The following is a 15,172-nucleotide window of genomic DNA, read 5'->3' as shown; positions in this document are numbered from 1 at the left end:
AGTGCACCCCTGTAGTCATGAAATTGCTTTATGCAAGGATCATTTTCGCTCAATTAAGTCATTCGATTTGCTTCCTGTACTCACTAATGTGGAGGTTAGTCTCTTGAGCCTTCAGTACAAAAAAAAAAACATCTCTGCAACTCTTTGGTCTGGAGAGGAGTGTGTAAAACAAAGGTAGTCATTTCAGCTACTGTGACTGTCATAACTCATCTTTTTCAAGCTCTGTAGAAGAATTGACATTTGTGATAAGTTGAGAAATAGGCAATTATCAGGTCAGTCCTGTTCTCAAGGCTTTATGCTAAGGTAAATAAATCTACATCAGATTATTCACATGGCAACATGTTCAGTCGTGATTCATCAGGTCTGCATGAAGACTGTTTTTATCTTTACTGCAGCTGTGTAGTCATCCCTCTCCTTTAGCCTATCCTAATGTTGGTAGTGCCTGGACACATTCAACATTTATGACTTACGGTATTTGCAGTCATATTTGAAATTGAAAATTGCAGTAAACAAGATTGATCCCATCATTATTATTATTATTCATCTCAAGTAGATGATTGCTACTCCTCTCTGAATTTGATACTAGAGCCAGTGGCCCATTAGCTTAGCTTAGCATAGTCGATTTCTCAGCCCGGGATAGTGAAACAAGATATAATGTGTAAAGCTTTACAGGTTAAGGTGTTTGTTTGTTTTGTTTTTACTTTAGAGGGAGCCAGGCTAGCTGTTTCCCCTTGCTTCATGTCAATGTGCTAAGCTAAACTAAACCCTGCTGCATGATTGGTTCCCCAAAATTCCCAAGATATCAAACTCCTCCATTATCCTGGTGCGTAGGAAGGTAACAACATATCTTCTCATGTGACAAAGTTGTATTATGTTATAATCTTGCATTATTCTCATGGGTCAGCTGTCAAATTCATAAAAAGCACACTAAGACTGATGATTGATTGATTTGCTGTCAGTCCATTCCCTCTGGAATTTTTTTCCACAGTGACTATTTGCATAAGTCAAGTTAATATCATGCGACTCCTCGGTCATCATGGACCACTGATGAGGGTGCGAAGCTGTTGCTTGACTTCATCTCCTTCAGAATGAATTATGAAGCCCGGTGAAGGACCTACACAAAGTCATACTGGTTGCCTTCTGTGTCACATACAGCAAAGGATTATTAACATGTTTCCCTCAACGCTACAGTCACATTGCTGGAGAAATGTAGCAGATAATATCCTGAAGCAGCAGAGCTTCTTAACATTAAGACACATCTGCCGTGTTTTCTTTCAGGTAATGAATCAACATTGAACAGAAAGATTAACAAAACTTGAATACTTATTAGCATTTATTAACTTTTTTTAAAGGCTCGGTACACCCTGGTGTGTTTGACCGGGCCTCCAATTCAGGGACAACAATCATGAAAGAGAGCAGCTGCGGTTGTAAATCAGTCGGTCCTGAGTGGGGAGGAAGAATGCATTACAGGTTTCTCTCCCCTCTCCTCCCCCTTTTCCCTCCTGTTTACTCCCCTTTTACATTAGCTAGGGTTTGGAAGAGGGTCAGCAAACATGCATGGAGGGGCTGAATCAATATCTCATGAGATGGTGTTCCCTTCTTTCAGTTATCACAACTACACCATCAGCCCACCATCCCCCCTTTCTCGTCTCCCAGTGGCGCCCCTCCACCCCTCTACCCCCTTCCCACCCTCCCCTATGATCCCTCCCTGGAGTGAAGTGGGAATTATGCATCGATTTCTTCTCTGAGTGGTGAAAACGTATCATGTCTGAGCTAAGCTGCGCGCTATTGTGTGTACTGTATCTTTCTTTGTGGACAACGGCGCACGCTGGTGAAACACGCTGACAGATTCCATGTAATTTCTTCAAAGCGGATCGTTCGGGACAGCTGTTGAATGAGTCACTTGCGAAGCCTTTAGAGGAAATGCAACTGAAGAAGGTTGTCTTCTAACAGCATTGTGGTTTTTTGAAGTGTAGCAGTTGTTGCTTCAGTTTAAATTATATTGGAATGAAATAAGGTGTGTTGGTGGTGTTGACCTCTGACCCCAGCAACAGGCTCAGGGATGCAGTTGAGCATATAGATAAGGACCTGTCTGCCCTTGGGTTCGGCCTTTGGTATTTTATAGGTGGGTTGGTTAATATGTGGTTGTTTTGTCAGGACCTAAGGGGAAGGTCTTTGTAGTTGAGTCACACATCAGGAGCACTTTTCCTACATGTCCTTTTGTTTTTTTTTCTCTCCTGTGTCTGTATGTATAGCAGAAGAGGTCGGAGAGGGGGGGGGTGGCAGTTTGGGTGCGGATGTTGTGATTGAGACCAAAGAGGGAGGGGAAGCAGGATAGACTGGTGGTGGTAGTGTGTCTCTTTGTTTTTTCAGGTTTTTATGGTCTTGTTGACTTGATGGAGAGGAAGAGGAAGAGAGAAAGTGCGGGTTGGTCTCTGTATATAGAATGATTTAGAATATGCCAACAGAGAAAGATTGAAGAATTTGTTCAGATATTGCAGTCTGACCCTTTCTTTTCTTTTATTCTTGTTTCTAAAACCCCTAACATCCTCACATGAAATAGAGCAGGACTTATTGAAGCTGTTCTCTCTGCAGAGACACTTCAGAACCGCCCAGCCCTGCATAGATTATGTTTTTCAGAAAGCTCCTTTTTGCTGCAGTGAAATACAGTCATTGGTAAGAGGGAAGAAGGGAACAGGACTCCCCTGCCTGCAGGCTGCTGTATTGATTAGTCGTCTACTTTAGCTGTGTGTGCTGCAAACTGTGAAAGCATAGCAAAAAAAACAAAAAACAAAGCCTGTCCTCTCACAAGGAAAACTTTTGTTTTTGCAACCCGAAGGTCTTCCTTGTGTGAATAAGAACTATGACTCTGGCCTCTTATTGGTCATGAATGACATATTTTTTCTTAAATCATCTTTTTAAAGCATCACTGACTTCAGTTATTCTGCCTCCGTTGTGTCTAGACAAAGCAATTTAGTTCCAGCTAAAGTCTTCTTCTATGCTTATCATCTCTGCATGTCGGCAGAAGAGAAGCCTCCTATCTAAATGACCAGAGGCCATTATATCTAGCAAGGATGTAGAGCAACAACGAGCATGATCATCTGACGTTCCTGCCTACCCCCCCTCATCACAATTACAGTGCACACACACTGGCATGGGTGAGCACACGCACACCCAAACATGCACTTATAGAGTGTATGCAACACAGAATCAGGGTCAGAAGATCCGTCTTTGTCACTTCTGCGCAGTTAAGGGATATATAGGATTAGACAGGTATTAAATCATCCTCTCGTTAACCCGTTTAATTAACCATATCGTCCATCACAAGAGAGCCAGTCAAGTTAGGACATGAAACTGAAAGAACTGAGAAAAAAGGAAGTTGTTGTTGTTGGCTTGCTTTTTGAGGGTTTAAAAATTTGTTCTAAAAAAAATGTAAGACAATAAAAAAAAATGGGTGACCAAGATTTATTTAATTTATACATCAGGCAGCACATTCCCACATGAGAGTTGGAATCAGAAAATGTTTGGCATTAGGGATGTCAATGTTGGACTGTGAAGTCAGTCGGTTAGTCAGTGCACCAGTTTGGTCTAGACAAAAGTATCTCACCAACTATTATATGGATTGTCGTTACATTTTTTACAGACATTTATGAACCCCGAAGGACGAATCCTAATGACTTTTTCTCTTGTGTCCCTTTCCAGTAATACCTTCTATACAGGTTAAAGTTTCCATTCATCAAAGTGAGACATGTCTTCATCTACAAGAAGAACTTGCATGAAATTATGTAGACATTCACCATTCCCAGAGGTTGAATCCTAATGTATTTTATGATCTCATAACTCTGCCACCATCACGATGGATTAGCACATCATTTCCATGCCCCCCTTAGGATAAACTGTAATAACATAAGTGATCTCTTTACCAACTTTTAATCTGCCCAATACATTTGTATCAGCCTCAGCCATACTTCCCAGATAGAGCTAATTAGCATATGTTAGCATGCTAACATGCTAAACAAAGATGATGACCACTGTATGCATTATACATGTTAGCATTTTCATTGCGAGCATATTAACATATTTATATTGCCATTAAGATGACTGCACCACTGTAATTAAGTACAGTTACAGAACTTGTAGCATGGCTGTCATTAGCCTGTTCTCAGTACTTTGAGTACTTAGTTTGTATTTTAATGTGTTATCTTTAAGGGGCTCTATTTACATCATTTATCTTATATTTCTTTTGTCCAAAAAGATATTTAATTCTAGCATAATAAGAAGGAACAGAGAGTAAAGACTGTGCCTGATAAATGCTACCACTAGCATCATCTTATTAGTAGTTCATACAGTGCAAGGATTCCCACAGGTCTGCGGGCTTGGCATGCCCTGTGGCTGCACAAAAGCAGCTGAGTCACCCAGAGGCCCCATGTGTCAATACCAAGAGGGTCACTATGTGCAGGCCAGCCTTTCCATTGTAGTCTGTGTTTGTCTGGCTAGGTTGAGTTCTCTTTATCAGCAGAGACCCACAACAGATAGAGGAGACAATGTTATCAGTTGAATCTGTCTCCTGTCACTCTGTCTCTCTCTCTCTCTTTCTCTCTCAGTGCCTCTAGCTGCCTTTCTGGGCGCGTCTGCTGGCACTGACTCAGAATAACAATCAGCCTGTGAGCTTTCAAACACTTCCATCTTTTTATTTCTGAATCCTCATTCCTCTCAGCCTGCCCGTCATGATGTTCTTTTTTAATCTTAGTCACTTGTCCTGGGGAACTCCACTTAGTCAGAGATGGAGGGTGGTGCATGGTACAAGACACTGAGTGGGTCAATCTCCACACTCGCCACATTAGTGCTCTAATTCTTCTTAACCCCAGGCAAGTTGCTGAACTCTCAAATGACCAAGGAGACTCAGCACTTACTTCAAGGGTCATAATGGAAATGGAGGATTATGATGGAGGGGAAAAAAACACTTGAAGGATTTGGGACGAGTATGGATACAAATATTTAAGTGAAAATATTTGACCTTTCAGAGATTAGGAGCAGAAAAAAGAGAAATAAAAGAATAGTAAAATAGCCTGTTTGTACTGTTGTGTTAGACCTGAGGGAGCATAAACACTGAGATCTTTCATTAAGCATTGTTAGTTTGTGAATCAGTGAATCACTGTGTTTATCAGGTTGGACCCTGAGGTAGTTGATGTGTCTGGGACACAGCTTTATCTTATTGCAGCAGCACATTTCCTCACGTAGTCATACACCTTCAGACACAAATATAGCAAATCTGGGCCGCGGTGTCTTAAAACGGTTATTTTGGCCACAGCACAGCTGCCATGTCCTCAGCATGAAGGGCTAAAAAAAAACAGAGGACACATTGAGATGACACGTTAACGAATGTGTGGCTGAGAGTGTAAAATAGATGCTGATACACACTGAACACTCAGTCTACCAAAAATTAATCTGCAACAATTTTGATAATCAGTTAATCCGTTGTTTTTCATTATTATTATTTTTTAAATGTTATTTTTAAAGCAAAAATACCCGAAAAAATCAGTGTTTGCATGTTCAAAAGCGAATACTTTTCTTTATTATCCGTCTTCTAACTGTTTATCTTATCAACAACGATTAAGTTAATTCATTTAATCAATAATAAAAATAAACATTAACTTCAGCCGTAATCCTTTTATGAGCCCTCTTAAAAAGCAAGACTGCATTAGGGCATACACAGTTTGTTGTCTGTGGTGTTGAATCTATTAACTGAACTACTTGATTAGTCAACTGACATCAAATTGATGATCAGTTAATGATTTGTTTATCAGGAAAGATTTGTTCCACATGCTCTGAACTGTGATGACTTGTTGTTTTCTCAGGTATATGTATTTAAATGAAACTTCCTTCGTTCTGTCTGTCTATATCAGGACACTCACCTCATCCCTCTCACTTAGTGCTTTTTGTTTATTCTCCCTTCCAGCCCGATGGCTCTCGTCATCTCTAAAAATGAATGGCAGGAATCAGGGGTGAATACCAGTGAAGTGCAGCTAGGAGTGTCCCTGTAGCCATGTGTATTTTTTAATCTAATCTATTTGTGTGTTGGGATGGCTAAAGGATGTGTTTTTTTTTGTTTTTTATTTTGGTTGACTCGATCATGATCTCCTGCAGTGTACATTACCCAAGCAAAGACAAAGCTACACATGACACAGTTACAGCAGGTACAGTTTGTTTGTGCTCTAATGCCCCCCGTCTGCTAGTGCTGATCAGAGCTTGACAAAGCAAAAAAAATCCTGTACACCTCTATAAAGCAATTATATTGCAGTTAATGGTCCGCAGTTAAAATTCACACTGGGACAATATGCTAAATTTATGATGTTAGGACGAGAGGAAGATGTACTGTACGGGTGGGGAGAACAAATAGGAAATTCTGGCAAGGGATCTGGCAAAGAAATCTGACGCCCAGCTGCCTCTCAGTCTACCAATTTAGCCAGACACGGGCTGTGCACATGTAAGTGAAAGGCATTCTGGGAAGTAATCCAAACATTTTTCTTATCATGAGCAGACTTATGCCAAATTGGATCACTTTTTCAAGGCACATCTCTTTAACTAAACGCAGCCTGTCCCCTGGCAGACCTTTCAGCATCACGCAGCATGTGCTGTACACATTGTGTTAGTGAGAAAGCGACAGATGTGATACGGTTATGGATTAGTTGTAACTGGCTGTGATTTTCCATTATAAAGCATTTTTTTAGTGTCAGTATAATAGCATGTTGTTAACAGAGGAATAATAGGATTCACTGCACTAAATAGCATTTCAGTAAGGAGGAACAGAGAGCAGGGCAATTGTGTAAAACATTCACGCCATGCCAGCTCAGTGTTTATGTAGATAGCAATTCATTAAATAGAAGAGCTTTAAATGGTGCAGCAGAGCATGCCTGAGCACTCAGCATTATTATGATGAACTATAAACACTCCTTTTGATTCGATAGAGGACTCCGGGTGGCTTAAAGCAATTTTAAACTTTATTTTTAGTAACTGTATACATTATATAGTGATCAGTGTGTAATTTCAGCTTCACAAAGGACAAAATACTACATTTTGTATGCATACACAGTTTAGATTTTCAGCATGTGTTGCTGAATTGTTTAAAGTGTGTTTTTATTAGTGTGATTACTTGTAATCATCGGCTTTATTTCGTTAATTGTGTTAGTGTGATTGACCTCCATTCTTGCTGGGCTGTGAGTACCCAGCTTCCCCTTGCTCGTGAAAATGTGCCTGTGCGTTTTTTTATAGATGACAGATCTCTTGACTTGGCACTTTTCCCTGTGGCTGAGAAGCACATGAGGACATATCTGTGTCCTTGTTAGAGGGCAATGTATGCCAGGTCGACGTTTCCCATAAACTGATCAGCTCATCACGGAAATGGCTTGTAGATACGTCAACGAGTTTTTTTTTTAGGATACTAAATACACTTAAAATGAATTGTATGTATTAAATGTCCTTTAACTTTATTATTATGGGTGTAGTGTGCCCAAACTTTGTGCTTCCTTTAAAAGAGCACTCAGTCAAGAAGAGTACTCCTCTCTAAGAGACTACTCAACCGGTGCGAACAGCTGTATAATGTCTTCTGTGGCCTGAACGTTCTAAAGTTTGGAAAAAATAAACCCTGGTAACTGTGATGTCATCATTATCTCAGCTTGGACTTGAGACTTAAAGATTTTAAGGTAGGAAGGATCTAACGAAAGGACCTATTCAATTGCATTGTGGGCAATGTAGGAGCCAGTGTTTTTTGAGCTTGACGCACCTAGGAGATGAAAATTCAGGATATGTTTTGTCATTTTTTATCTGTCTCTGGAGGAGAAACAGCTTAAAGGTTTAAGCTGTTTTTAATCAGAGAAACAGATTTTCTAGATTACCAATATTACAAAGAAGTCAGCATTTATTATATTATATTATATTATATTATAGAATTATCATGAAAGAGTAAAGTATTTAGTTTAGAGGCATGGACATAGAGTTTGCTAACTTATGCAAAGGTTTTTTTCCAATTTAACTAAGAAACTGCATCATCAGTTTCATTCGTAATTAAAACTGACAGACCTCAGAGACACTCAGCAACTCGTGAAATGGAAACTCAGCTTCCTTCTTCCTGTTCAGTCTTGTGTACTGCACTCAAACGTGTGTTTGTCAAAAGGAGTGAGTGAGTCAGGAGTAAATCTTGTGTGTTTGTGTTCTGTTCACCCACCTGAGGCTGATGTATGTGCATTGGACGTGCTGTCTCACTGTGACCAGAGGCTGACACATCGCATGCTGCCTCTGATGTATGTCTGTTCTATTTGTTATGCCCTCATTGCTGTGGTTATTTATGAAGTTCTGACCTGTTGTTTTGTTCCTGCTGGTCTTGGTTTTTAATGGATTATTTGGCTTGATCTCAAAGACTTGTGACATGTTTACAACTGAGCAAAGTAAATGGCCAAAATATGAGTAAATGAAGTCACCCATTTCCCAGCATGCAGGTCTGACAGTCTGACAGTCTGACAACTATCTGTCTGTCTGTTTGTCTATCTATCTATCTGATCTCACTCTCTGTCACACACACACACACACACACACACATTTCCCACCATGGTGGCTGACAGCTGTGTGACTTCTCAGCAGCGGTCCTGCATGTCTCTCTCCGTGGTACTGAAATCCCTGATGTGGTTGGCTGGCCCGACCATCTGGACAGGAGACAACAGTGTGTGTTTGTGTGTGTCTCTTTCTGTGTATATGTTTATTAGTGTGTTTATATACCGGTATTTAACTTTTCTCAGTTGCTGCTTTCAGCTTCCTCGTAACTTATCAAATTATTGAAGCAGCAGACAGAGATTAGGCCTTTCTGTCTGCTCATATATATTTAAATCATTCTCGTGATCCAAATTTTAGGCTGCCCCCTCTCAAATTGAGCCATAAAAGTTGTGCATTTATCATCTTGTACATTTATAAAATATTAATAGGTTAGAACAAGTAATTGATTTTTATCTGCCTTTAATCCACATCTGTCATGGAACAATTTAAATTCTCAGCCTTGTTTAATTTTCTGCATCAATTAATTTCTAACTGTACAGTGATTAAAGAATTAATTAAGGGCATTCTGAGTGTCCCCATCATTATTAATATATTAGGTAATCCAGATCATTTAATTAAAATCCACATTCATTTAAGCGTCCATATTTCTGCCATGTTGGAAGTTAAATTTTAGCTCATAGCATTTAGCTCTAAGCTTTGCCCTCTGACCTTTAAAATGTCATCAAGTCTACATCATTTGCTGACTTTAAATTAATATCTATAAATAAATATGTTTTTATAGTGTGTGCTGCTGGCTGAAATCTGGTGCATCCCCTTACTCATGAAAGTTTGGTGGAGATAAATTGCTGTTGTAGAAATAGTTCCCTCCTGAGTGTGAAAATAGACTCCTGCTATATATATACACACACACACATAGAAGATCAGACACCCACAGGTCTTCCCCTGACTCCTCATTAGGGGCTGCAAAGACAGGGAAGTATTTCAGGGATCCTCTCCTCTCACACTGGTGTAACAGTGGGTTTGTTCCCTCTGTCTGCTCCTCTTTCCATGGCCCCAGGGATGAATATCTATAGAAGGGGGACTCTATTGTCTGGACTTTATCCACTGAGGCACAGAAGGCCGAGGAGCCTCAAGGTTGAATGCATTATCGGGTTTTCAGTACACCAAAACCAAACTGGCTGCCTATTAGTATCTCCATATCAATATCATCCTTAGGAAATGGTATTAAACTTTAATCTTCCGCACTGTTCTTCACATGTTATCTGGCTTGAATAACTGTGTTATGTTTGCCAATTAGGACACAGACACGGCCCTTGTAAATCCATCACTATAATGATACCGCATGCAGTATTGTCAATTAGCCTGAAAAATACAGAGCTGTCACAGGGTTATTTTTAGCCCACCAGAAGCTATGGTGCAACAGCATCAGGAGGGCCAGGGCGTACTGTGCTCCTTTATGTGTAAACGTTCAGCCTCAGCAGTCAGTGTCACTCACTGTGATTTCCTTTAAGAGAAGCAGTAGGCAGATGGAGCAGGCGGACTTCGAGGAGCACGGCTCATCCAGTGAAGGAGGGTTCTTATGAAACCATCTGCCTCTCGTTACGCATGCAGGACCCACCGTTTCTCCGTGGATGTGTTGGTGTTGAGTCACTGCCTGCAACTGGTACAGACCTTATGTTTGTGTGTCTGTTGCTGTGTGGTTTTGCCACACACGATCAGGCCTAAATATGTCCGTAGAGTATTGAAAGTTGGCATAGAGTGCTTGGCCATGTTCTTCTCTAATTATCCTTTGATCAAATATTTCCTGATTTCAGTCATATATTCTGATTTCTTTTTTTTATTCTATGTTATATTTAGACAAAGTTTTTTTCTTCTGTTAAAACTATAGTACAGCTATTATGTGAAATATGCTGATTCACTTTCTTCCCGAAGAACATCATATCTACAGCCAGTTATCTTATCTTAGCTTAGCATGAACAGGAAACAGGGTGAAACAGCTATCCTGCCTCACAAATCAACACCTAATTCCATTATCTGTACAAAAGCCAGAGTTGTCTCCACTAGTTGCATGGCAAGATCACTTAAGGTCATTTCATTCAATAATCCTGCATATACGCTTCAATTGTTGTGTAAATAAGTACATTTTAGAGGTGCTGGTAGGTGTTCATTGGACAGAACCAGGCAAGCTGTCTCACGCGGCTTCTAATTTTAAAGCTAAACTAACGGGCTGCTTTCTGAATTATGTAGCCATATTTAGCCACCAGACATAAGAGTGGTGCCAATCTTCTCTTAGCATATTTCCCAGCACGTTCAAGAAGACAGATTATTCATTTAGGAACTGTGACAATTATGATGTTGGGCGTATTTTGCAAAGATTTGTTCATATTTAACAAACTAAGTTACTGTGGAAAAAAACTCATTGTGTGTCATTGTAGCATCAATGCACAAAAAGTAATAGTAATATTTGCACTCTCCTTTGACTTCATGATACTAAAAGTCCAACACTGTATGGATCTATGGGTCCAAATTGTTGCTTGTCCTCCTGCAAGGCCCAGCTGTTGTTGTGAGGCCTGCTCGAACACTGACGGCCTCTCGTCTGAAGCGAGAATGCAAGCTCTTTCAGTCACACTGTGCTTAGAATTAATCAGCTGTTTTGTTCCTGAGGCCCTCCCTCTTAATCATCCACTACAATCACACTGTGCCTCCCCAGAGAGCCAGAGAGGGTACGGGGGCGAGTGAACAAGAGAGTGTGAACATAAAAGAGATGCAGTGAGAGGTGGGCCAGAGTAAGCATGAGAGAGAATCATAATATAGTATATATTTCTTTGGGTTTTCCAGTCATTGTGAAGCAAGTCCTTGAGGACAATGTTTGTGGTTGTGTATTAACAGCGGTTTGTGGGGTGGATTATTGCCTGCTCTTATTTGTATGCTAATAGTTACATTTGTAATTCACCGGTAAAACAAAAGGGTCTATTGAATTAGAATAAATCTGTCTACCGAGGGAATCGGTGCATTTCTGAATAAATATTGCTTTACTTACCTGATTCACAGCTTGTAGATGATTTGTGAATATATATTGACAGAATGGTATTTTGTGTGTGTCATTTTATTCATGACTGCAATCATTATGACAGGACAGTCTTGTCAGTGGCTGGATCTATTGTTTTCCCAGCATTTACTGTCGCTCTGCTGGCTGGTGATGAGTATTCAACTAGCAGGTCAGATGTGACAAAGGGAGGTGGTCAATAAAGCTAATGAGGTGACTTTCAAATCTCTGCCGGTAAATCGACTCTTCTGATTGATACACTCTCAACACCAATTAATTCAGCAACAACATAAGAGTGTGAATTCATAACTTATCACTCAGTCATACATTAAAGTGTGTAACATTTAGGAGGATCTATTGGCAATTTAATATTTCATATTATATTGCCAATATGGAACATTAGAATGGGAGCTTTTTATCTAAATGGTAAGCATGTCCTCTTCCATGGAGTGTGCCATGTTGCACAGACATGTTTCTACAGTGAACAAATGCAACACTTAGTCTAGATAGGGCCTTTTCACTTTTTTAGTTGTGACCACTCGAGGTTCTTTTACACGCTTGGTAGTTTATGGTGAGGCGGGGCATATTCGTTTGGTTGAAGCCTGCAGCTTACCACTAGATGCCACTATATTCAACACACTTGACCATATAACTTCTTCTGTTGTCTCTTGCAAAGAATTAGATACGAAGATCGACACCACTCTTATATTTGTTCATTAAAATTCAGGCTACACCCATCAGATATTTAGCTCAGCTTAGCATGAACAGAAAACAGGTGGAAACAGCCAGTCATTTTATTACATCTGTACAAAAACCCTTTGAAAACAAGAGGGTGGATTTACAAGCGGTCATAGAGGCATTCCCTCCTCTCTGTGACAGTGTTCTATATATAAAATCTGTGCTAAAGCATATTTCTGACTGTAATAAATTGCCCCTGTCTAACAGTAGGACCTCAGCATATTGCAGGCTGCTCATTTAACCTGTTAACTCCTGAATCAGAAGTAAATATAAAAATGACCAAGGAGAAAAGACATGTCTTACCCAGATAATGGATGCTTGTACAGTACCTTATAAATGATTCATCTCGAGCAGAGATAATGTTGTTGTTATGTCGAGGTGGGATTAGGAATATTCTTTTTGAATTATTAATACTCGAGGCCAAAATATATGACACCCTCATGATTAAGGCTGCACTCGTCGGGTAACTCTGTCCAGGAACCGTGACCTGAAGACTCTAGAAAACTATACATACCGTATTGTTTACAGTTTCATATGGCAATTGTAAACCATAAAATTTTTCACAGGAAGCAGTATTGATTCATTGGTCTCTTATAGGGGCCACTGCGGTCAACATACCCATTTTTCTTGCTGATCTGCTGAGAAAGTGAAGGATGGTTCATAGTATTTATCGAACCAACCAACCAGCTGCTGCATGTGTGTTGTCGATGGTGTGCAGTTACAAGTCATGAAATTCTGTCTGCATTGTCAGAGAAATAGTGCAGGATTGCATTCTCATACAATATAAATGATATGTTATTCCCTTAACCTTGTACAGAGAAACTGTATATCTCTATGTTTCCCATCCTTAGCTTTTGTGCATTTTGTTTTGCGGCAGTTTGGTACTGTAGGTCTCATATGGTAGGCCTGCTTTGTTGTTATGCGTGTTTTGATTTTCTCAATCAAGCTTTGTCTCCTTTCTAATGACAAGTCAGCTCTCAGTGCCGTGAAAACCTGTGTCAGGAAAATGGGAACAGTGTGTCTATTGATCACAGTGAAACATCATCCCACATAGACAGAAAGCAGGTATCCTTCAGGGACAGACCCTGCAACTGTTATCAGCGATGTCGGTGGTTAAAAGTACAGCAGGAGTACATCTAGTGGCTGTATGATGTGTTAGCTTTGCTCTACAAGCCAGTGGGGGCAAATCGCTCACTTGGATTATGACGTTGATGTTATATGACAGGATTGTTTTTACTCTAGCTCTGATCTTTCCTTTTCTCCACAGGCATTTGGCCAGGCTTACACCAACCAGCGTAAGGTGGCAGAGGATGGGGAGACCAATGAGGAGACGCTGCTGCAGGAGTCAGCCTGCAAGGAGGCCTACTACATGGGCCGTCTGTTGGAGCTGCAGACGGAGGTGACGCTAAGCCGTTCTGTGGCGTCCAACGCCCAGGCTGAAAACGAGAGGCTCAATGTGCTCGTGCAGGAGCTACGAGAGGTGAGCCTGTCAGTTACAGAGCCTGCACCCTCTGCAGAGAGGTGATTTGTCACTTCATGTTGGACAAGAAAAACATAGGAAATTAGTCAAATGTGACAAAACAACTTTGCCTTATGTGACAGTAGAACCTGTGCATTTAAGGCTTTCAGTAGTGTATTATAGAATTGTAGCAACTTATATGCAATTTTTTGGTCTGTTAGTTTTAAATTTACTGCAGCTACTACTGTAGCTGTAAGACCGTGCAAAATGATCTGTACTTGCATAGAGGTTTGGTGTTTTGTTGCGCTTCAGTAAAAGAAATCTCCTTTATTTTGAAAGGTGCGGTCACTGAATGCATTTTGTGTCCCAGAAATAAAAGAAATAATCTTCAGCTTAGTTCATGGGCCATGGCAGTCCTAACAAACTGCAAGCAAAGAGTTCTTATTTTTGCACAGTCATTCATTATTGTAATTTATTGAATTTTAAGACAGCTATTTTCCAATTCCTAATTTACTGTAAATGAACTTACATGAGATCAGTTTGTTTGATAAATGCCAATAGGTCACAGTGACAGGCTGAAAGGGGTCAAACCTCACACAAAAAAAACTATATGCATGTGTGAACGTGCACAGTGTGTTGGGCAATGCAGGAGTTCGAGCAGGGGTCAGACATCGTGGCCACGACCCCATTGTGGGGGGCAAATCCGGTACTAAGCTGGGGAATAAGTGAAATGCCCTGAGCTCGGCACATGTGGATGGACAGAGTGAGCCACACTGCTCACATCACACAACCAGCTCTACATTCACACACAGGACACACACACTTATTCACTGTGTTCATCAGAGAGTGTTGTGAGTTGTTCCTCTCTTTATGTGTTTTTAATGTAAGCAGAGTCAGTTGGTCGAGATATTCCACATTATGGAGCATATTGAAGAAAATCTTATATATACTATCTTATATAATCGTGACAAGCTGTTGCTCTTCACATACACACCTGTCAGCAGTTGCGTCAGAGCTCTTTGATGATGCCTTCATCAAATGGCTTTTGGCTCCCTTTGAAATCATCATTTGCATGTGTGATGCCCATTAATGAGGAGGAGTCGCCTTCTTCATCGTGAGAAGCAGGTGTTGTAGCCACACTGGGGGGTTCATTTGTCAAGAGGCTCGTCCGATCAAAAGGTTTTTCGCAGGTTTTTGCTTTTCACAAACAGATTTATCAAGAAAAAACTGATGGGAAAAATTTACTTTAGCCAGAAAAAGTTTGTTTTTTTCTGTTTTTAATCTGCAGTTGTAATTCAGATCCTGAAGATGAAATCATACAGTAGTTAAATAATTCGAAATTGCAACCATACAAAGAGCAAATTTCATTTCAAAGTTTTATG

The 15,172-nt window shown here is 40.3% G+C and overlaps 1 protein-coding gene across 3 annotated transcripts in view; it reads left to right on the top strand.

Moving 5' to 3' along the window:
* bicd1a (bicaudal D homolog 1a) overlaps positions 1-15,172 on the top strand; it is a 29,960-nt gene that overhangs the window by 4,043 nt on the left and 10,745 nt on the right. For all 3 annotated transcript variants that reach the window (XM_019276136.2, XM_010756825.3, XM_019276137.2), the window contains exon 2: positions 13,599-13,811. In XM_019276136.2, the coding sequence (XP_019131681.1) occupies positions 13,599-13,811 (213 nt within the window). The remainder of the gene's footprint in view (positions 1-13,598; positions 13,812-15,172) is intronic.

This window comes from Larimichthys crocea, chromosome XXI (genome assembly GCF_000972845.2).
Source record: "Larimichthys crocea isolate SSNF chromosome XXI, L_crocea_2.0, whole genome shotgun sequence".
NCBI classification, from domain to species: domain Eukaryota; kingdom Metazoa; phylum Chordata; class Actinopteri; family Sciaenidae; genus Larimichthys; species Larimichthys crocea.
Note: the sequence above shows the minus strand (reverse complement) of the source record. Positions and strands in the feature narration are given on the sequence as shown.